The following is a 21,494-nucleotide window of genomic DNA, read 5'->3' as shown; positions in this document are numbered from 1 at the left end:
TGATGTGACAGGACTTAGTGTTTATCCCAGGACATGTAGAACATGACAATAATAAAGCCAGAACCAGCCCTGCACCTCACATGGATCCAGAGATCTCCTCATTTATTGCTCCAATTGTTCTGCTAGATACAGTAGATTTCAAGCTGAAAATTCATGGGGATGTGTCCTTTCTGCAGCTCTCCCTACCACAGTTCAGGGGATGTGTCCTTTCTGCTGAATCTTTCTCTTTATCACAGCTCAGAGGGGTGTCGTTTTTGCTGCAGCTCTCTCCCTATCACAGCTCAGGGGATGTGTCCTTTCTGCTGCAGCTCTCTCCTTATCACAGCTCAGGAGGGGGTCCTTTCTGCTGCAGCTCTCTCCCTACCAGAGCTCAGGGGTGTGTCCTTTCTGCTACAGCTTTCCCCCCTATCACAGCTCAGGAGGGGGTCCTTTCTGCTGCAGCGCACTCCCTGTAATGATCATAGCCTCTAACTGTAGATCTGGCGGGTGGCAGTTGAAGGATGGAACGGAGTATGTGCGACCACCTCAGCAAGATGGACAGAGAAAATAACAAACAGCAGGTGGCGCTATACAGAAACATTTTATTAAATAACTCGCTGGCTATACAACATTTTTAATTACATGCAATTACATAATTTTTCAGATCCAGGTGCTGGTTTGAAAAATGTAGAATGTTTTATGGGACAACCCCTTTAAGCCTGTGTAAATTGACATGAGGACAGTGTGACAGAGCGCGGGTGGAGGTGGCGGTGCTACGTGCGTTCTCTCCATCACAAGTGTAATCTGCTTTCTGACAAACATAATAAGGGAAGTGAGTGCGGCGTGTGTCATCAACTGGCTGCCCGCCACCAACCATACCGCCAAGGCCGCCTGTCACCCTGTGTACCAGAGCGGCTGCAGTGTTACAGATGACATATACTATTGCATTTACACAGATTTAGCAGAGCTGAGGGTGTCATTTGGCACCTTTTTTATGTGTGCTGTTACATAGTATCACCTGCATGCTGAGACTTGTAGTACACTGGCACTAGTGATTGCAGCAGATAGGATTGTCCATGTTACAAATGACTGCAGCAATGAAATGATCAGTCAGTCTGCAGAGTATTATACGTCATCCTGTCCGTCACTTCTCACATGTCTGCTTCTCGTCTCCCCCTAGTGGTGAACGTGGAGGGCTCCATGTTGGTGTTTAAAGATATATTTAAGCTGGTGGCGTTCTACTGTGTAAGCAGGTAAGTGAACCAGTGCAAGGTATACACCGGCCGGAGTACTATGTAGCTGTATGAAGCCACAAGTAGGGAACGCAAACATTTTATAATAACAACCAGCAGAATAGTGAGTGCAGCTCTGAAGAATAATTTAGCAGGTACCTTAGCATCAGTACAGGATAAGTAATGTATCTACACAGTGACTGCACCAGCAGAATAGTGAGTGCAGCTCTGAAGTATAGTGCAGGATGTAACTTGGGATCAGTAAAGGATAAGTAATGTATGTACACAGTGACTGCACCAGCAGAATAGGGAGCGCAGCTCTGGAGTATAATACAGGATGTAACTCAGGATCAGTACAGGATATGTAATGTACATACACAGCGACTGCACCAGCAGAATAGGGAGTGCACATTACTTATCCTGTACTCTGGAGTATAGTGCAGGATGTAACTTAGGATCAGTAAAGGATAAGGGTCTATTCACATGTCCGTAACTGTTTTGCGGACTGCACGTGGCCAGCACTATAATAGAAATGCCTTTTCTTGTCCGTGGATGAGGACAAGAATAGGACATGTTCTTTTTTTTGCGGGGCCGCGAAACTGAAGTGCTGTCCGCATCTTTTGTGGACCCATTGAAAATGAATGGATCCGCAAAATTGCGGAACGGATGCGGACCCATTTTGCGGACGTGTGAATGGACCCTAAGTAATGTAATCCTGTATTATACTCCAGAGCTGCACTCACTATTCTGCTAGTGGAGTCATTGTGTACATACATTACATTACTTATCCTGTACTGATCCTGAGTTACATCCTGTACTATACTCCAGAGCTGCACTCACTATTCTGCTGGTGGAGTCACAGTGTCCACTGATCAGATACTGACTACCTATCCTGAGGACAATTCATCCGTTTAAAAGTCTCGGAGAGCTCCTTTTAAGATGAAGTCCTCTATCCAGCCTGTGCCTGACCATCACTTCTGTGGTGTTTGCACTACATTAGGGCAGCACAGGTTTAGTTTCTGTCGGTGCCTCTTGTGATGTGCTTGGCACCAGGCGCTGCAGACTTGGCATGGACTTCACTTAGGACATTTTTGTTTTACTTTTATGGGAAGGAAAACCTTGAGGCTCAGCGGCAGCGCAGCCCGCTCCTTGTCTTATTGTATGCACCCGCTAGCGCTGTCAGTCTGTGGCTTGGGGGTAGCTCGGCCTCTCCTCTGACTGTAGTTGAGAAACTTCCCCCTGTCCACATACATAGATAAACCATGGGGTTGGCTCACCGGTATTGCACAAATCACATGTGGCGTTCATGAGACTACCCCACCCCCACCCCCACCCCCGTCGCTCATAGTTTTTCCTTAGAGTGCAATTCTTCCATTATTCAACATTAAAATCATCCGCTCGATTCCACAGAATAAACTATTGTTTCAATGCACATTTCCTGTTAGACGCTTACGTGTTTCTAATGAAACCGCATCCCTAGTATAACTTTAATGTTCCATTAAGGGTCAATTATTTACAAATAGTCTTTTATGACTAGAAATTGCCTTACTTGTAGTCATAAAACGTAACTGTTACTTGTAATGTAATTAAAATAACTGTTCTAAGTAACCAAAACGTGAATTAAAAGTATCAGTTGTGTTGCTTCATTTTGTTCATCTCCTTGGATACAGCGCTGTTTTTGCCACAATGTTGCAATAGTAGCTCTCTAGACTGGTCGCTGCGGGCTTGCTCCAGCCTCTATCTCTCCCTAATTCTATGGATCTCTACTACTACTTGTTGTTGTATTTATCTGAACCTGAAGCTTCACTCCTGTGCTAAAATTCCATCAAAAACTGCCCCGACATGTTTCGCCAGATACTTTGGCGTCTTCAGGGGAACGGGCAACTCACACATTCGTAGTTCTGCATCTGTTCAGCAATTTTGTGAAACGGGTGCGGGCCCATTCATTTAAATTGGACTGCAAAAGATGCGGACAGCACACTGTGTGAAATGTGGCAGGGGTGTTACAGAGCCCGAAAGGCATGACAAGGTACTCGTAGTGCCCAAACCGTGAGCGGAATGCTGTCTTCCACTCATCCCCTCCTTGACACGAATGAGATTGTAGGCCCCCCGGAGGTCGATCTTGGTGAAGAAACGAGCATCCTTTACTCTGTCCAGCAAGGGGGAGCGGGTACCGATTCTTCTTGGTGATGTCGTTCAGGGCCCGGTAATCGACACAGGGCCGGAGACCCCCATCTTTTTTCCCCACAAAGAAGATGCCGGCCCTGACTGGTGAGGTCGAGGGACGGATGAACCACTTCGCTAGGCTCTCCTCTATGTAGTCCTTCAGTGCCCTGGTCTCGGGTTCGGACAGATTGTACAGGCGCCCGTACGGCAGTGGGGCTCCAGGGAGCAGGTCAATGGGGCAATCATAGGGCCTGTGTGGCGGCAAGGCGGCTGCTCCTTTTTTTTTTTTGAAACGTCTGCACAGTCCCGATATTTGTCGGGTAGTCTGTGTTTAACAGTGCCCAGAACCGTAGGAGGGCTTGGAGCCGGAGACGCTTGAACAGGAGGACCGGAGGGGGGCGTGAAGGTGATGGACCCAGAGGTCCAGTTGATCGTGGGGTTGTGTCTCCTAAGCCAGGGGATGCCTAGAATGACTGGAAACAAGGGGGAAGGCACGATGTCCCACACGATCTTCTCAGAATGGTAAATGCCGATGCGGAGGAACAAGGGATGGGATTCCATGGCGATAGGTCCCGTCTTTAGGGTGCTGCCATCCACTAGATGCAGCTGGGATGGGTTCTACTTAGGGCGCAACGGGATGCCTAGTTGGGAAGCCAGATCCTTGTCCATAAAACAGCTGCTTGCGCCCGAATCAATGATGGCAGAGAAATCAATATTGTTGTTGCCCAGCTGCAGGGAAACAGGGATGGTGAGATGAGACGAGTTGTTATACATAGGTAGGTTAATGCATTCCGTGGGTGTCTCCAGCCTACCTGTAGGAGGTTTGATGGGACAGTCCTTCAGGAAATGGCCCGGTATTGCGCAGTATAAACACAGATGCAGGGTTCGTTTCCTGGTTCTCTCCACCGTGGACAGGGGACCCCGAACAGCCCTGATCTGCATCGGCTCCTCCTGGTTACCGTCTGCCGCCACAGGAACCGGAAGCCGTAAGGACTCCGACCGGCGCTCCGGTAGAGGCGGGGTCTGTTGTCGATCCTGTCGTCTCTCCCGGAAGCGGCGATCCAGGTGGGTTACTGAGCCCATCAGGCCCCCCAAGGAGCCAGACACCCCGATGCGGGCGAGCTCATCCTTGAGCTGCTCGGACAAGCCGATGCGGAACTGGTCAATCAAGGCCACCTCGTTCAAGCCCGTATCCGGGGCTACCTCATGGAACTCCGTGATGTAATCCTCCACTGGACGTCTGCCCTGGCGGAGGGTGCGCAAGGTACCCCTGGCGGTTGAAGAACGCAGGGGGTCATCATAAAGTCTTTGCATAGCTGCGGCAAAGGACTCCCAAGATGCCAGCACTGGGTCATCGGCTTGTAGGAGTTGGTGCGCCCAGGTCTGGGGAGGCCCTGAGAGCAAGGAGATTGCCGTGCGTACCTTGACGAAGTCCGTGGCATATGTACGAGGCTTCAGGGAAAACAGCTCGTAGGAGATGATGAAGGAGCGGTACTTCCTCCGATCACCTGAAAACCGTTCAGGGAGGCTGACTGACGGCTCGCTAGGGACCACTTCCAGGGTGCGTGCCGGCGTAGGGGGAGGTGAGGGTGGTAGCGCGGTGCATTGCTCCTGTGTGGCAACCCTCTGCAGCAGGTGCTCATGACTGGCCTGTATCTCTTGGAAGGCCTGCGTCATGAGGTTAAGTTGCTGGGTCAGGGCCGTCATAGGATCCACTGCTTCTGCGGGTTCCATGGTATAAGGCTGAGTTATTCTGTCAAACGTCCCAGGGAGCCAGTAGTGGGATGAGGAACCCACTGGCAGTAAGCAGCTGACAGCCCAGAAACGCGGTACAAGTTTAGGGATAATCCAAGAGGGGTAGTCAATGTCCAATCCGGGTCGAGGCAGGCAGCGAAGGTTCAAAGGCGGAAGACAGTCCAAGGGTCAGTAACCGGGAAGGATACAAAGGAATAACAGGCAAATAGGAGGATCCGCGGGGAGGCTAGGTGTTCACCATAAGGTGGAATAACTCGGCAATGAACCAGAGCTCAGGCCAGGTCTTTATAGCCAGGGAAGGTAGGACCACCCCCTGGTCCCCAAGGCAACCAGGAGGCCTCCCTCCCCGGGAACCAATGGCAGGCGAGGAAGATGGAAGGTGTGTATTGGGAACCTCCCCCAGCAAGGCTCACACCTGACAGCCGGATAATGCAGGAACGCTATGCTCCCGGGGATGCACGCGCAACTCTGGCACCAGGGGAACCCGTGCCCTGCGCCGTGCCCGCGGTCCCCGAGTAGGGGTAACACCCCCTGCTTCCTGACAAAGGATTACAGAGGCTGATAGGTCAGATATTCTGGAAGCCGTCCCCAAAATGTCTTTGTGCGAAGGAGCCAAGCGGTCACAGTTGTATATCCTACATGGAGTGTACGAGACACCGATACTTTCGCAAAAGATAGGTGTTCGTATGGGGCGGAAGGGGCAGGGATGATACCCATGCTATGGCAGTGTCGAATGCTTATCTCTTACTGTGTTAAAGATGATCTCTGACTGTTATCGAGTGACTCTGCCGAAAGATCCTAAGATATGTACACTAGGTTTGGTGGAATATTTACTTTATAAGGAACGCGAAAAAATGGCTGTGGGAAGACTACTGTGTTCTAGGAAGCTTATTCCTTACCATTGGATACAGGCATCCCCACCGTTAACTGAGCTTATGAGGAAAGTGAACTCCATGCTAATACAAGAAAGGGCGGTATTCCAGAAGAGGGGAGCGGCGTCTAAATTTGGTCATTTATGGTTACCATGGATAACCAATAGCGCTCTGGCCAGGCGTACTCGGAGAGCTACTTGGGTATAGAGCAGAAGAGACGGGGCTGGACGCTTGCACCTGGGACCAGAATAAGAAGGGGTGGGATTGGGAAAGGGTAGGGGGTGTTGGGATGAAGGAGGGGTGGGGTATAAGCTGGAAAATACATCTGTGATTAATGGATATATGTCTGGATACTCTAGACATGTATCATGGTTATACATTGGATACATTCTGTGTGTGGTCAGATGTCACAATAAAAAAAGATCTGTAAAAAAAAAATACTCAAACTGTCGAGTGGGTGGCCTATGACACTGTCTGACCTGTTACATGTGCGCTTGGCAGCTGAAGGCCTCTGTGTTGGTCCCATGTTCATATGTGCCCGCATGGCTGAGAAAAATGATGTTTTAATATATGCAAATGAGTCTCTAGGAGCAACGGGGGCGTTGCCATTACACCTAGAGGCTCTGCTCTCTCTGTAACTGCCAAGCCCTCTGTGCTCTGACCATACTAGGTGTGATCATGTTTTCACTGTCTGGCCCTATACATCAAAGTAGAGACAGTGTAGCATTTGTAGAGAGAGCAGAGCTTCTTTTTATTTTTTTACAACGTTCACCGGAGGGGATCACACATATTATTTGAGTACTGCGGGTTGTTAAGGAAGCAGCGATGCCAAACGTGGGGGAGATTTTATTTTTGCAATAATTTTTTTATTGAAAAGTGTATTTTCAATTGAAAAAAGTATATATTTTTTTTTTATTGAATTTTTTTTTTTTTTTTTTTTTTTTTTTTTTTTTTTCATAAATGTTTTTTTTTTTTAACCATTTAATAGTCCCACAAGGGGACTATAACAGGAAATCTTTAGAATTTCTTCTAAAATACAATGCACTATCCCTATACTATACTGACATTGAACAGCAGGCTGCGCTAGAGAGGAGCAGCCTGCTGGAAAATACTCAAGGCAGGCTTGGAGCCTACACCAGGTCCCAGCCTGCCTTTACACACATCAGCACCCCGCAATCGCATTTGCGGGGTGCTGATGGAAGACGGCTTACATGTGGTGGGCGCCATGTAAGGGGTTAAACAGCCCAGATCGGCATTCCTGCTGGTGCGGGCTGTTACAGCAGGAGCGCGGCTCTCATGTGATAGCCGAGCCCCCACTCTCCACTACACGGGGGACCCATGCAGCCCTTAGACTGGACTGCCATGACAAGGCGGCGGCCCAGCCTGAGGCCCCTTGGTGACCATTGTAAAAAGGTAGTCATTAAGGGGTTAAGGAAAAACCGAACCCAAAAAAACGACATACGCAAAATGCTATCGGTTAATCGGGCTGATGGTCAGTTTCAGTTTTTACTTGATTAATTGTCCAGCCCAACAACACAGGAACCCCCCCCCCCCCCAGCAGGTCCACGCGTTTCAGACTACAGCAGGTCCTTGTTCATGACCTCACATACTGGAACGTCACTTCCCCCTGAAAACGAGCAATTCTGTTGCATGATCATTAAAGTAGGTGAAATAATTAACTTCATCCCCCAATATGTTCCCAACATTTCTAAGCATAAACTGCGTTAGAGAGCCTACATTTATGGTGCACGGGCTGAATATCAAATTGCACTACAATACAAATAAATAGATACATATTGATACATAAACAACAATGAGTGCAGATACAAGGAATTTAATAATATATAACATCTTCCCTATGATTTGGGGCTGATTTACACGGCCATGACCGGCCTGGAAAACACAGGCCGCATTTCGGTTGCCTCCTCCTGGCCGACCACAGATCCTCTGACCCAAACTGACTGCAACATAGTGTTTTATGATAGTCCGTTCGTATGTGATCGCGGATCTATCGTACTGTGCTCACATGATGATAGACCGGAAAAAGATTTAGTAGAACCTGTATTTCTCGGCTCTGAAGTCCGGGAGGCGGTCCTATCAGTGATTGACAGCTCTCTGTATACACAGTCATAGAAACAGGAAAGACTGTCAATCACTGATAGGACCGCCTCCTCATAGAGGGAAGGCTGTCAGTCACTGATAGGACCCCCTCCTCATAGAGGGAAGGCTGTCAGTCACTGATAGGACCCCCTCCTCATAGAGGGAAGGCTGTCAGTCACTGATAGGACCGCCTCCTCATAGAGGGAAGGCTGTCAGTCACTGATAGGACCGCCTCCTCATAGAGGGAAGGCTGTCAGTCACTGATAGGACCGCCTCCTCATAGAGGGAAGGCTGTCAGTCACTGATAGGACCGTCCTCCTCATAGAGGGAAGGCTGTCAGTCACTGATAGGACCGCCTCCTCATAGAGGGAAGGCTGTCAGTCACTGATAGGACCGCCTCCTCATAGAGGGAAGGCTGTCAGTCAGTGATAGGACCGCCTCCTCATAGAGGGAAGGCTGTCAGTCACTGATAGGACCGCCTCCTCATAGAGGGAAGGCTGTCAGTCACTGATAGGACCGCCTCCTCATAGAGGGAAGGCTGTCAGTCACTGATAGGACCGTCTCCTCATAGAGGGAAGGCTGTCAGTCACTGATAGGACCGTCTCCTCATAGAGGGAAGGCTGTCAGTCACTGATAGGACCTCCTCCTCATAGAGGGAAGGCTGTCAGTCACTGATAGGACCTCCTCCTCATAGAGGGAAGGCTGTCAGTCACTGATAGGACCGCCTCCTCATAGAGGGAAGGCTGTCAGTCACTGATAGGACCGCCTCCTCATAGAGGGAAGGCTGTCAGTCAGTGATAGGACCGCCTCCTTATAGAGGGAAGGCTGTCAGTCACTGATAGGACCGTCTCCTCATAGAGGGAAGGCTGTCAGTCACTGATAGGACCTCCTCCTCATAGAGGGAAGGCTGTCAGTCAGTGATAGGACCGCCTCCTTATAGAGGGAAGGCTGTCAGTCACTGATAGGACCGTCTCCTCATAGAGGGAAGGCTGTCAATCACTGATAGGACCGCCTCCTCATAGAGGGAAGGCTGTCAATCACTGATAGGACCGCCTCCTCATAGAGGGAAGGCTGTCAGTCACTGATGGGACCTCCTCCTCATAGAGGGAAGGCTGTCAGTCACTGATAGGACCTCCTCCTCATAGAGGGAAGGCTGTCAGTCACTGATAGGACCGCCTCCTCATAAAGGGAAGGCTGTCAGTCACTGATGGGACCATCTCCTCCTCATAGAGGGAAGGCTGTCAGTCACTGATGGGACCGCCTCCTCATAGAGGGAAGGCTGTCAGTCACTGATGGGACCGCCTCCTCATAGAGGGAAGGCTGTCAGTCACTGATAGGACCTCCTCCTCATAGAGGGAAGGCTGTCAGTCACTGATAGGACCGCCTCCTCATAGAGGGAAGGCTGTCAATCACTGATAGGACCGCCTCCTCATCAGGGAAGGCTGTCAGTCACTGATAGGACCGCCTCCTCATAGAGGGAAGGCTGTCAGTCACTGATAGGACCTCCTCCTCATAGAGGGAAGGCTGTCAGTCACTGATAGGACCGCCTCCTGGACCTCAAAGCCCAGAATGAAGAGGAATTTAAATGAATAAAATACAAGTTTTAAAGAATCTTTTTTTTCCATAAGACTATATATCAGTCTGCTCAGCTCCTCCTGCTACATAACATGCTGCTTGGAGATTACACTGCATTTTCATGGTGACAGGTTCCCTTTAAAAGGACTGTCCCATTAGGGCAACTTATCCCCAGGAAAGGGTTAAATGTCTGATCAGTGCGATCACGCGAGTGGGGGCCTTTGCTCCTTGTTTGAATGGCGGAACAGACATGCATTCCTGTCCGCTGCTCCATCCAGCTCTATGGCACTGCCAGAGATAGAGTACAAGCACTTCGCTATCTCCCCATAGAGTGGCAAGGCGCATGCATGACCATTGCTCCATTCAAACGGGTGAGCGTGCATCCCCGTTCTTGTGATGGGGAAAGCACCAGGGGTCGGACCCCCGCTATTCAGACACTTATCCCCTTTCCTGTGAATAGGGGTTAAGGAGTCTAAGTGAGAGAGGATCCAAGGGACGTACGTTTGTGGTTTATCTTCCCTATCCTCACTTCCTTAAGTCTTCTTGTGTATTTTAATGAAACTTCCAGGTTAGAGTAAGATTGATGTTTTTGTCCGAAACGCGTGTCTTCCTGGAAACGAGCAATATGACCTCAACTACAATCCTCTCTCTTTTTTTTAGAGACATTTTACCATCTGTCCTGAAACTGCCGCCTGCCATATCTGGTGCCCAAAGCCTACTAGATCTGGAAGAGATTTCCAACCTTGGCACAGGTGAGCAAAAGAACCATCCCGCTCTTGTGAAACTGCAACTCCCAGCATGCGGTGAGGCTCTCGAGGCTTGCTGGGTGTTGTAGTTTGATATACTAACACACCTTTCTAGGGTTACTCCTGATGCAACTGGTAGTTGGCCTACACGCAGGAACTTCCAGAGCTTCTCCAGTAAGAGGTTTTAGATGGTCATGTGCACTCTAGGCTAACTGTCCCTGTGACTGACCCTGTTCCTGGACTAACTGCGGCTCATCTAGCTCGAACTCACAGCATCATAAAGATTTACGATGCTGTGAGTTCCTGCCCGACAAAATGTCTACTGTATTGTACTTAAATATGCTGAAACTCACTGCATCATAGATCCCTAAGAGAACCACCAGCTGCAATATCATACCCTCCCCCAAATAATCTTAAAGTGAATCTCCCCCTTATACCAACATGTCATTTTTAGGCCCAACATTCCACACTGATTCATTTCTTAAAATATCTCCATAGGGGTCACGGCTCAATTTTGGTGATACAGAGTAACTGATGTTCTGCTCATGATACAATTCTGGCTACCTGCAACCACCACTAGTGGGAGCACAAGAGCTTCTGTATACAGTTATTCAAGGTATGCAGTGAGCTCCCTCTAGTGGTGGCTGCAGGCAGACAGAACTGTTGCTCTATATCAGAAATTGTAGCTCCCACTGATGTATAAATCTATTATCCTATTACAATTTTGGACCATGTCCCCCCTTGTGTTATAAAACCATAAATTCCTGTATTTTATTTTCTTGCACAGGATTCTGGGATTCTTCCTTAAAAAATAAAAACCCTTCAAGTATCTCTCAGTCTGGGAAATCTACTGCTCCCGGGAATCTCCGGACTAACGACATCGGCCGAACGCAACACAGTTCTAGTGAAGTCGGTGACTGTACGTGCGAAATAGAGATCTCTGCTGGAAACGACCGGATGTGGTTTGTCAGCCCAATATTTATAGAAGAGTGTAGCAATGTGGACACTTCTAAAAAACTTCCTCTTATGAACTGTATTGCGAAGCCTGAAATTCAGAAGCCCAAACCCATGCATCGGAGACCTCCTCCTCCCCCACCCCCTACGTTACATAAGCCTCCTCTGCCCTCTGTTCCTCCATCTGCTCCTCCTCCAAATTATATACGTCCACAATCTGACTCATACCCGTTAAGATCTCCTACACAGTCAGGACCATCCACATCTAAATGTCAGTCTCCTTCAGAGACGCCTTCAACAGAACTTCCTCTAGCTGAGCCTCCTAAATCAGAGACCACTCCTGAACCTCCTACACCTGAAAATCCTACTGAGCTGCCTCCATCTGAAACCTCTACTGAGCTGCCTCCATCTGAAACCCCTACTGAGCTTCCTCCAACTGAGCCTCCCACATCGGAGACCCATACTGAGCTTCCTTCAGCTGAGTCTCTTATTCAATGTTCCTCTTCTGAACCTCCTCAATCTCTAAATTTATGCTCCTTGCCTAATATTTCCATACCCAACCCTGTGGATCTACCTGATTGCTCTTCTCCAGTTGACCATCCTACTTGTAGCACTGCATCTGATCTTATCTTGGTACCCTCACCTGATCTTCTTTCTGCAACTGAATCCAGTCTCGATTCTTCTCCATCTACGTCCATCTCTTTTCCTCTTCCTTCACAAACACACTCCCAACTCCTCCTTTCTTTTACTTCCAACACCAAAGACCAGGAAGACCACCAGGTTGAGGGATCTCCAGTTCCTTCCACTGATGTAGACCTTCTTAAGGAACCCGTGGAAACCATGAAAATCAACGTATTCAGTAATGACTCTCATCAACAAGGACCACAGACTCCAACACCAGTTCGTGCTCCTCCTGCTGTGCCGAGAAGGCGACAATCCGGTAAGGATCCTGAGAATAAAGGAACTATTTTTTCAATGAAGGATAAGGTAGATAGAAGTAGTCCAAACCTGGCTGCTCCAAAACCTGACACCCCTACGAGCAACAAGACCGGGACATCAGCCGAGCAGCACAGTGCAACAGTGGAGAATGGGAAGAAGAGTCGTCCAGTACCACCGCCAAGAACAAGGAGGCTTTCCTCCAGGTTATCATCTGTGACACCTGATAAAGGCAAAGTGGATACTACAAGTGTCTTAGAGACTGAAACACTTTCCAAAATTGCAAAAGGAAAAGCTGCCGACAGAAAGATGTCAAGGCATAAGCAGTTGTCCAACCCATTGCCGAGGACCTCTAATCCACCTCTGCCTTCACATGGTTCAGATCCTACATTGGCGAAGCCAGAGGCAGATTCCTATTCCACCAGCAGCGCGGAAGAAGACTCTGAACCACGTGCAAGTGCCTCAATCAAGAAGTCACAGTCGTTCATGCTGGACCGGGCAAAGAACAGGTTGTCAATGGTAGCCATTACCAACGTCTTTACTGCCTTCATGTCGGCAGACCGGAAGCTCCAGAAGAAGATCACGGAGCTGGCTCATGATAAAGACTCCTACTTTGGAAACTTGGTCCAGGACTATAAAGCGTACAGTCTGGAGATGATGGCCAAACAGAGCTCCAGTACCGAGATGCTCCAGGAGATCCGGCTGATGATGACCCAACTGAAGAGTTACCTGGTGCAAAGCACAGAACTGAAGTCCATGGTGGATCATACCATCTACACGGACGACAGAATAGGTAAGACTGTTTTGATCTTCTTCCCTCTTCTCTTGGCCAAAGATGTGTAGATCAACTTATTTTAGTTACTTGTAGCTTGATCTACTGATGGTCTGCAGATAAAGATCTTGTGTCTATGGCAGCTCATAGCTAGCAGCTACATTTAAGCCTCTACTTGTGGCCTCCTAGACCCCTTAATGCTATATAAGGGGACAGAAGACTGCAGAGAACTAGCTGTATTGTGGCAACAGCTCTGGTTGTGAGTGGAGTGTAAGGAAAGTTACTCTAGATAAGGTCAAGTATCTACATATAATGTTGTGACACTTGTACAAGCTATAAAGAGATGTATATGCTGAGAAATCCCACCTCCTAGTAACCACCCTTATTCTGTGCAGATACCATTGTGGAGGCGGCTCTTTGCAAGTGTGTCCTGAAGCCCCTCAAATCGGCCATTGAATGTTATTTGCGTGAGATCCACAATAAGGACGGCTCATTGAGGCTGCTCACAGAGAACCAGCAGGTCATCCAGGAGACGACCACCACTGACCTAGGGGTCACCACCAGCGTGCCGGACAACAGCGTCATGGAGAAGATTCTGCATAAGTTTAGCACCATGCACAAGACCTACTCCCCAGAGAAGAAAATAACCTACCTCCTGAAGGCTTGTAAACTTATCTATGACTCCATGGCAGCAGGAAACCCAGGTATGTACTATCGTGTGGGTCACCTCATGGGCTGTATGGAGGCTCTGGTATACCAAAACTGTAATCCAGAACTGATCCGCGTGTGGGGGTGGGGAAGTGACCACCTCTCATACCACCTAACAGGGTGATAACAGATAATGTAAATGTTACCTGCAGTCCTATGTAACGCCACAGATAACTGATCTCTCTAAATCCTGTATTACACCAACAGATTATCTGACCAATAGTTGGTGTGTGTGTAAACGGCCATCTGACCACTGATTGGTCAGAAAATCTGTCAGATAGGCCGGTATTACAACAACAGATTATCTGACCAATCATTGGTCAGATGGCCGTTTACACACACACCAACTATTGGTCAGATAATCTGTTGGTGTAATACAGGATTTAGAGAGTCATCTGTGGTGTTACATAGGACTGCATATAATATCTACTGCATTAGCTTTACTCGGTTACCTCTGTGGTGTTGCATAGGACTGCAGGTAACCTCTACTAAATTATCTGTAATCACAGTTATAACTCTTAGTACAGATAATGTAATGGGTCTTACCTGCAGTCCTATGTAACACCACAGTGGCGTTACACAGGACTGCAGACAACATCTAGTACATTATCTGTACCCAGAGAACTATCGCTGTATTATCTGTGGTGTTACATAGGACTGCAGGTGAGATTTACTACATTATCTGTACTAAGAGTTATAACTGTGATTACAGATAATGTAGTAGATGTTACCTGCAGTCCTATGTAACACCACAGATAATACAGCGATAGTTCTCTGGGTACAGATAATGTAGTAGATGTTGTCTGCAGTCCTGTGTAACGCCACTGTGGTGTTACATAGGACTGCAGGTAAGACCCATTACATTATCTGTACTAAGAGTTATAACTGTGATTACAGATAATGCTGTAGATGTTACCTGCAGTCCTAAGTTACCACTGTGTTATCTGTGGTGTTAGAGTAAAGATAATGCAGTAGATATTACATGCAGTCCTATGTAACACCACAGATATCACGGTGATAACGGAGTACAGATAATGTTGTAGATGTCACCTGCAGTCCCACAGATAACGCACAGGGATAGTTTCTGTTTCGCAAACTCCACTCTGCTACACCGGTGACGTCTTTTTTCATGGGTGACACTTCTCCAGGAAGTTTATTAATAACGGATGTGGAGTTTTATTTAACCCTACGTATTCCTTCTAGGGAAGCCCCATGGCGCTGATGACTTCCTGCCGGTTCTCATGTATGTTCTGGCCCAGTGTGACCTTGTAGCTCTTCTCCTAGATGTGGAATACATGATGGAGCTGATGGACCCCGCTCTGCAGCTTGGAGAAGGTAAGACCTGGCAATCGGCGCCCCCAAGACCCAGCTCCATGATTTAGAAAGCCAATCGGCACAGTCAGTTCTGTTCAGTAGCACTGTGGGCAGCCTGTATGATCATCCCTTTATCTGGGCGTAGCAGCAGTGCCATCTTGTGGTGATATTGAAGTACTTCATGCAACTAATTTTTAAAGCAATCTTCCTTGGGCAGGGGTGGTTTTTGGAAGGGTCCATCAGTGATACTAACCACACACCGATTCCTCTACAGGCTCCTATTATCTAACGACAACCTATGGAGCTCTGGAACATATCAAGAATTACGATAAAATCACAGTCACTCGGCAGCTGAGCCTGGAGGTTCAGGACTCCATCCACCGCTGGGAGAGGAGGCGCACGCTCAATAAAGCCAAGGTCTCGCGTTCCTCCATACAGGTAACCTGGGCAGGGAATTTATAATAGATTTCACAGAGGGCGGAGTCAGTGTTGTCACATGGGCAGGATATTGTCACAAAGTCTAGGTGATAAAAAATTCTATATTGCGAGGATCCCAATTTAAGTGCCCTTAATGTTTTAATTTAAGCAGGTCAGAGGCATTCTAAATTTCCAGGCCCCATGTTAAGGACTGTGGACATCTTCGGGGCAATATTTTTTATGATTGTGTTTTTTTTTTTTTTTTTTCAACTGGTCTTTATTGACAATGTTCAGCTGTTTTTGAGATACAGGGGTTAAAAAAAATATATGTTTATTTGCGGACTGTGGCTCCAGGGCACATTATAGCTAAATTCTTATCAAATTGATAACAATAGGCCTTAGGCCCCTTTCACACGGGCGAGAATTCCGCGCGGATGCGATGCGTGATTTGAACGCATTGCACCCGCACTGAATCATGACCCATTCATTTCTATGGGGCTGTGCACACGAGCGGTGATTTTTCACGCATCACTTGTGCGTTGCGTGAAAATCGCAGCAAGCTCTATATTTTGCGTTTTTCACGTACGCAGGCCCCATAGAAATGAATGGGGTTGCGTGAAAATCGCAAGCAAGTGCGGATGCGGTGCGATTTTCACGCACGGTTGCTAGGAGACGATTGGGATGGAGACCCGATCATTATTATTTTCCCTTATAACATGGTATAAGGGAAAATAATAGCATTCTGAATACAGAATGCATAGTAAAATAGCGCTGGAGGGGTTAAATTTTTTTTTAAAATAATTAAACTCACCTTAATCCACTTGATCGCGCAGACGGCTTCTCTTCTGTCTCCTTCTTTGCTGATTGCAGGAAAAGGACCTGTGGTGACGTCACGCCGGTCATCACATGGTCCCATCACATGATCTTTTACCATGGTGATGGACCATGTGATGACCGGAGTGACGTCACCACAGGTCCTTTTCCTGCAATCAGCAAAGAAGAAGACAGAAGAGATGCCGGCTGCGCGATCAAGTGGACTAAGGTGAGTTTTTAATTTTTTTTTTTAACCCCTCCAGCGCTATTGTACTATGCATTCTGTATTCAGAATGCTATTATTTTCCCTTATAACCATGTCATAAGGGAAAATAATACAATCTACAGAAAACCGATCCCAAGCCCGAACTTCTGTGAAAAAGTTCGGGTTTGGGTACCAAACATGCGCGATTTTTCTCACGCGAGTGCAAAACGCATTACAATGTTTTGCACTCACGTGGAAAAATCGCACCTTTTCCCGCAACGCCCGTGTGAAAGAGGCCTTAAAGGTGTGTTAGACGCTCCAATATCGCAGACTATTGTCGGGAGGGAGGCGTTCCCTCCTGGCAATTGTCAAATAGCTAGCGGAGGACACCGCTGCTATTACATGGAGCGATTTCCTCCGTGACATGGGGAGGAGCGATCGCTACGCCATCACTCGTCCCCACGCAGGCAGTGGTGTGGCGGCGGCAGATCGCCATTACACAGCGCAAACTGCCGCTGGCACCATTGTGATTTTTAAGCATGTTTATAAATCACAATTGTCTGAACAAGCTCGTTTAATCGGGCATTTGGAGGCAGCATTAGGGCTCATGCACACGAACGTCGTTTGGTTCCGCATCCTTTGCAGCTTTGATGCGCACCCATTTACTTCAATGGGGCCGCAAAAGATGCAGACAGCACTCCGTGTGCCGTTTGCATCCGTTGCTCTGTTCCGTGGGGCCGCACAAAAAATAGAACTTGTCCTATGTTTCTATTGTGGGCGACCCGTTCCGCAAACTGCGGAATGCACACGGGCCGGCATCCGCGATTTGCGGACTGCAAAACACGGCATGGTTGTGTGCATTAATCCTTAGAATGCCAGATGATCGCTAACGAGCATTCATAGGAACGCTTATTAGCGATCATCTGCCGGAAAATCTGCCAGTCTGATATACCCATCAAATCGGTGTTTATGAGGTCAGGATTAGTGTTGAGCGAACTTCTGTTTTAAATGCGGCTTCCGGTTAGCAGAGAATCCCGATATGGATTTCCGAATTCCGTTGTGGTCCGTGGTAGCGGAATCAATAATGGCCGATTATTGATTCCGCTACCACGGACCACAACGGAATCCATATCATGATTCTCCGCTAACCGGAAGCCGAACTTAAAACAGAAGTTCGCTCAACACTAATCAGGAGATCAGAGATCGGCCTCTTTCACACGAGCGTGGCGGATTGGCTCCGCATGCGTTCATCAAAACTTGCACCATTTTGCAAGCAAGTTCAGTCAGTTTTGTCTGCAATTGCGTTCAGTTTTTTCTGCGCAGGTGCAATGCGTTTTGATCCGTTTTTCACACGCGTGATAATAAACTGAAGGTTTACAAACATCCTCTCTTAGCAACCATCAGTGAAAAACACATCGCATCCACACTTGCTTGCGGATGCAATGCGTTTTTCACTGAAGCCCCATTCGCTTCTATGGGGTCAGGGCTGCGTGAAAAACATAGAAGCTCACAACCTCTTCACTCATATCCTGACATACACGCGGTCTACATATTATAGGATGGCTCCCCAATAAACTTTTTGGGGCGATTTGTTGCTTAAGCGATTTCCTAACACATTCCTAGGCGTTCACTCACGGTCCACGCTGAACCTCCATTTAATTTGCCGTCTCCTCCCGTTGCAGGATTTCATCACCATCTCATTCGAGGAGCTGGACTCCAAAACCAGGACCTTGGCCACGAAACCAGACATGAGCGTAGCGGAGGTGGTCTGCCAGTGTGCCGAAAAATTTGAGGTGTCTGAGCCGGACAAGTATGGACTCTTTGTGCTGGTAAATGACCGCTGCGTGCGCCTTGCGGATGACGCCTTCCCGCAGCAGGTGAAATGCCGGCTGCTGAAGAACGAGCAGAAGCTGGACTTTCACTTCCTGTACAAACGGACCAGCGCGCAGGACGCGGCCATGAACGAGCTGGACTTTCTCTAGACCCACCACTGGATGATCTGGGGCAGACGCCATATTTGTCTCCCTCTGGGTTTGGCTGGACCGACCCAACGACTTCCGATATTGCAGCATAGCACGAACAGACTATCGCCTGTACACAGGGGGGGGGGGGGCTTTGTACCTGGTGCACGTTCAGGAAGGGAGGGGCACAAGCCATATTTCTGGGAGGTCCCTAGAAAAGACGCATGGGGGAGGAGGTTTTTTTTTTTTTTTTTTGTAATTATTTTACAATCAATTTTTGTTCTTTTTAATGCAGCAAAAGCAAATTGTAATAAAGGCAAAGCAGAAAATGAGAATTGCTTGAGTAACAATTACATTCATATGCTAAAACCAGAATTGCTTCTGCTGTCTGTGTGGAAGGATCCAGCCAGGCTGGGGGAGATGCTCCCTGGTATCCATCTGCAGGATAAGAAGCCACTTTCGGCGATCAGTAGCCTGTGTAATGGGTTTACCGTACTTACGGATATTTGGTGAATATGAGCTCCCGGCTGCGGTAACAATCCAAAACTACGGGAATTGGAATGTGAGCAGTTGCTTTTACTGCAAAGTAGTTCTATGGTGCAGCTTTAAAGTATTTGATGGGAATTATCCACATTTGATACTTCCAGGATATCATCTGTATAAATGGTCTGTGACCGTGAAAGCGAATATTATTAAATGACTTAAAATCTGACGTCTCCCGAACCTCTCAGTTTAATATTTTGGCACCAGGGAGATGTTACTTATAGCAACCACATTAGGATGACCTATCCTCTGGATACTGTATTTTTCGTTTTATAAGACGCACTTTGGTTTTAGAGGAGGAAAATAAGAAAGAAAAAACCTCAGAACAGACCCCCCAAACTATACCCTCAATCTTCATCTGATTTCAGATCAGACCCCCATATTAGATATCAGATCAGATGCCCATCAGATATAAAATACTTACCGCTCCAGCTCCGCCGCTACTCTCCAGGTCCAGCGGCCTCTGCGGTTAGGACAGTGTAGCGCAGGCTGGGAGAATAGAGTGCCGACAGCGCTTCACTCCCCACGACCCCTGCATACTCACTTTCATTATAGTATTCGAGGGAAAAAATGCGTCTTATAAAGCGGATCAGACACCTAGGACCCCCTGCGATCAGCTGTTAGAAGAGAATGGCGCTCCAGTCTCTTCCTAGGCCATGTCACATCACCGTACATCGGTCACATGGCCTACTTGCAGCTCAGTTCCTTTGAAGGGAATGTGGCCGAGCTGCAATACCAAGCACAGCCACTATACGCTGTATGGCGCTGTGCTTGGAGAGCTGCCCGGAGGCCACAGCGTTTACCAGAGCTCCGGTGGGTGCACCGACTTCTTGAAACAGCTGATCGGCAGGGGTGATGAGACTCTGACCCTCGCCGATCCGCTGCATAGGTAATCCTTATCATTGCCTGGAGAACCCCTTTAATGCAGATCTCCACATTTAACAACATTGTTTGAATGTAATTGCCGTCATGCCCTAGAAGCCTGTCTCCTCCAAAGCGGCATTCACAATTCTGCTGGTTTCCATTCACAGCAGAGCAGTGAGTGCACTGTGGAAGCTGGAATGGCAGTGGCAGAGCTGGAGCCATACTGTGTTCTGTGTCTGAAGAACTCTGATTGCAGCTCTGGAAGGGACTGGAGAAAATGTGAGTGAATTTCATATTTTGAAATTAGTTTTCACTTAGTTTCTTTGTCATATTTACTGAATTGCGTTATGGATTCCCTTACCACGGACCATACCACACAGAGTCCTCTCCTGCATAACGGAAACGGGCCGGATGCGTTATGCAGCCCATAGACTTCTATTATGATGGAATGAATAACTGAATGCCTCTAACGGCATTGCTTTATGGTCCGTGGTAACGGAATCCATACCGCAATTCAGTAAATGCCACAACACGAAGCGAAAACAATTTCAAAATATGAAATTCGCTCATCCCTAGTTGGTGGCACCAAGAAAATTCATGATGAAAAAACGAATCCAATAAGCTGCATTGGGTTATGCCCATGTCACGTAGAAACAGAGACCCCCCCCCCCGCCCCAGCCCTCAAGGTTATCATCTCTCCGGAGTGTAATGCTGATTACACAGTTCCCTACTATAATCATTAGTTGAGTATAGTGAAGCTCCCATTAATAAGTGAAGAGTCAGACGATATCCTGGAAATCCTGTGCAGTCTGCAAATTATTCACATGATGCCGCAACAGTCACATGAGGTGGAAACGCTGATCACACAGAATCTGCACATCCTGAGCAATCGCCACTCATCAAATATCCATAACCACAAATGTAGCAAAATGCAGCCTATCCATTCACTAGAAAGTAGCGGTGACATCACTGAGAATGCAGCCTATCATTCCCTAGAGATCAGCAGTGACATCACTGAGAATGCAGCCTATCCATTCACTAGAGATCAGCAGTGACATCACTGAGAATGCAGCCTATACATTCACTAGAGATCAGCGGTGACATCACTGAGAATGCAGCCTATACATTCACTAGAGATCAGCGGTGACATCACTGAGAATGCCGCCTATCCATTCACTACTAGAGAGCAGCGGTGACATCACTGAGAATACAGCCTATCCATTCACTACTAGAGAGCAGCGGTGACATCACTGAGAATGCAGCCTATACATTCACTAGAGATCAGCGGTGACATCACTGAGAATGCCGCCTATCCATTCCCTAGAGATCAGCAGTGACATCACTGAGAATGCAGCCTATACATTCACTAGAGATCAGCGGTGACATCACTGAGAATGCCGCCTATCCATTCACTAGAGATCAGCGGTGACATCACTGAGAATACAGCCTATCCATTCACTACTAGAGAGCAGCAGTGACATCACTGAGAATGCAGCCTATCCCTTCACTAGAGATCAGCGGTGACATCACTGAGAATGCAGCCTGTCCATTCACTAGAGATCAGCGGTGACATCACTACTGA

General features: G+C 47.8%; 1 protein-coding gene across 2 annotated transcripts in view; it reads left to right on the top strand.

Moving 5' to 3' along the window:
- RIN3 (Ras and Rab interactor 3) overlaps positions 1–19,217 on the top strand; it is a 45,596-nt gene extending 26,379 nt beyond the window's left edge. The window contains exons 4-10 of one of the 2 annotated variants that reach the window (XM_040410961.1): positions 1,160–1,232; positions 10,340–10,431; positions 11,213–13,108; positions 13,483–13,791; positions 14,999–15,130; positions 15,384–15,547; positions 18,227–19,217. In XM_040410961.1, the coding sequence (XP_040266895.1) occupies positions 1,160–1,232; positions 10,340–10,431; positions 11,213–13,108; positions 13,483–13,791; positions 14,999–15,130; positions 15,384–15,547; positions 18,227–18,526 (2,966 nt within the window). In that variant the 3' untranslated portion in view covers positions 18,527–19,217. The remainder of the gene's footprint in view (positions 1–1,159; positions 1,233–10,339; positions 10,432–11,212; positions 13,109–13,482; positions 13,792–14,998; positions 15,131–15,383; positions 15,548–18,226) is intronic. The other variant, XM_040410962.1, reaches the window with a different exon arrangement.
- The last annotated feature ends 2,277 nt before the right edge of the window (positions 19,218–21,494 follow it).

The sequence above is a fragment of the Bufo bufo genome, chromosome 11, assembly GCF_905171765.1.
Source record: "Bufo bufo chromosome 11, aBufBuf1.1, whole genome shotgun sequence".
NCBI lineage: Eukaryota > Metazoa > Chordata > Amphibia > Anura > Bufonidae > Bufo > Bufo bufo.
The sequence above is the reverse complement of the archived record's forward strand: the minus strand, read 5'-3'. Positions and strand labels throughout refer to the sequence as shown.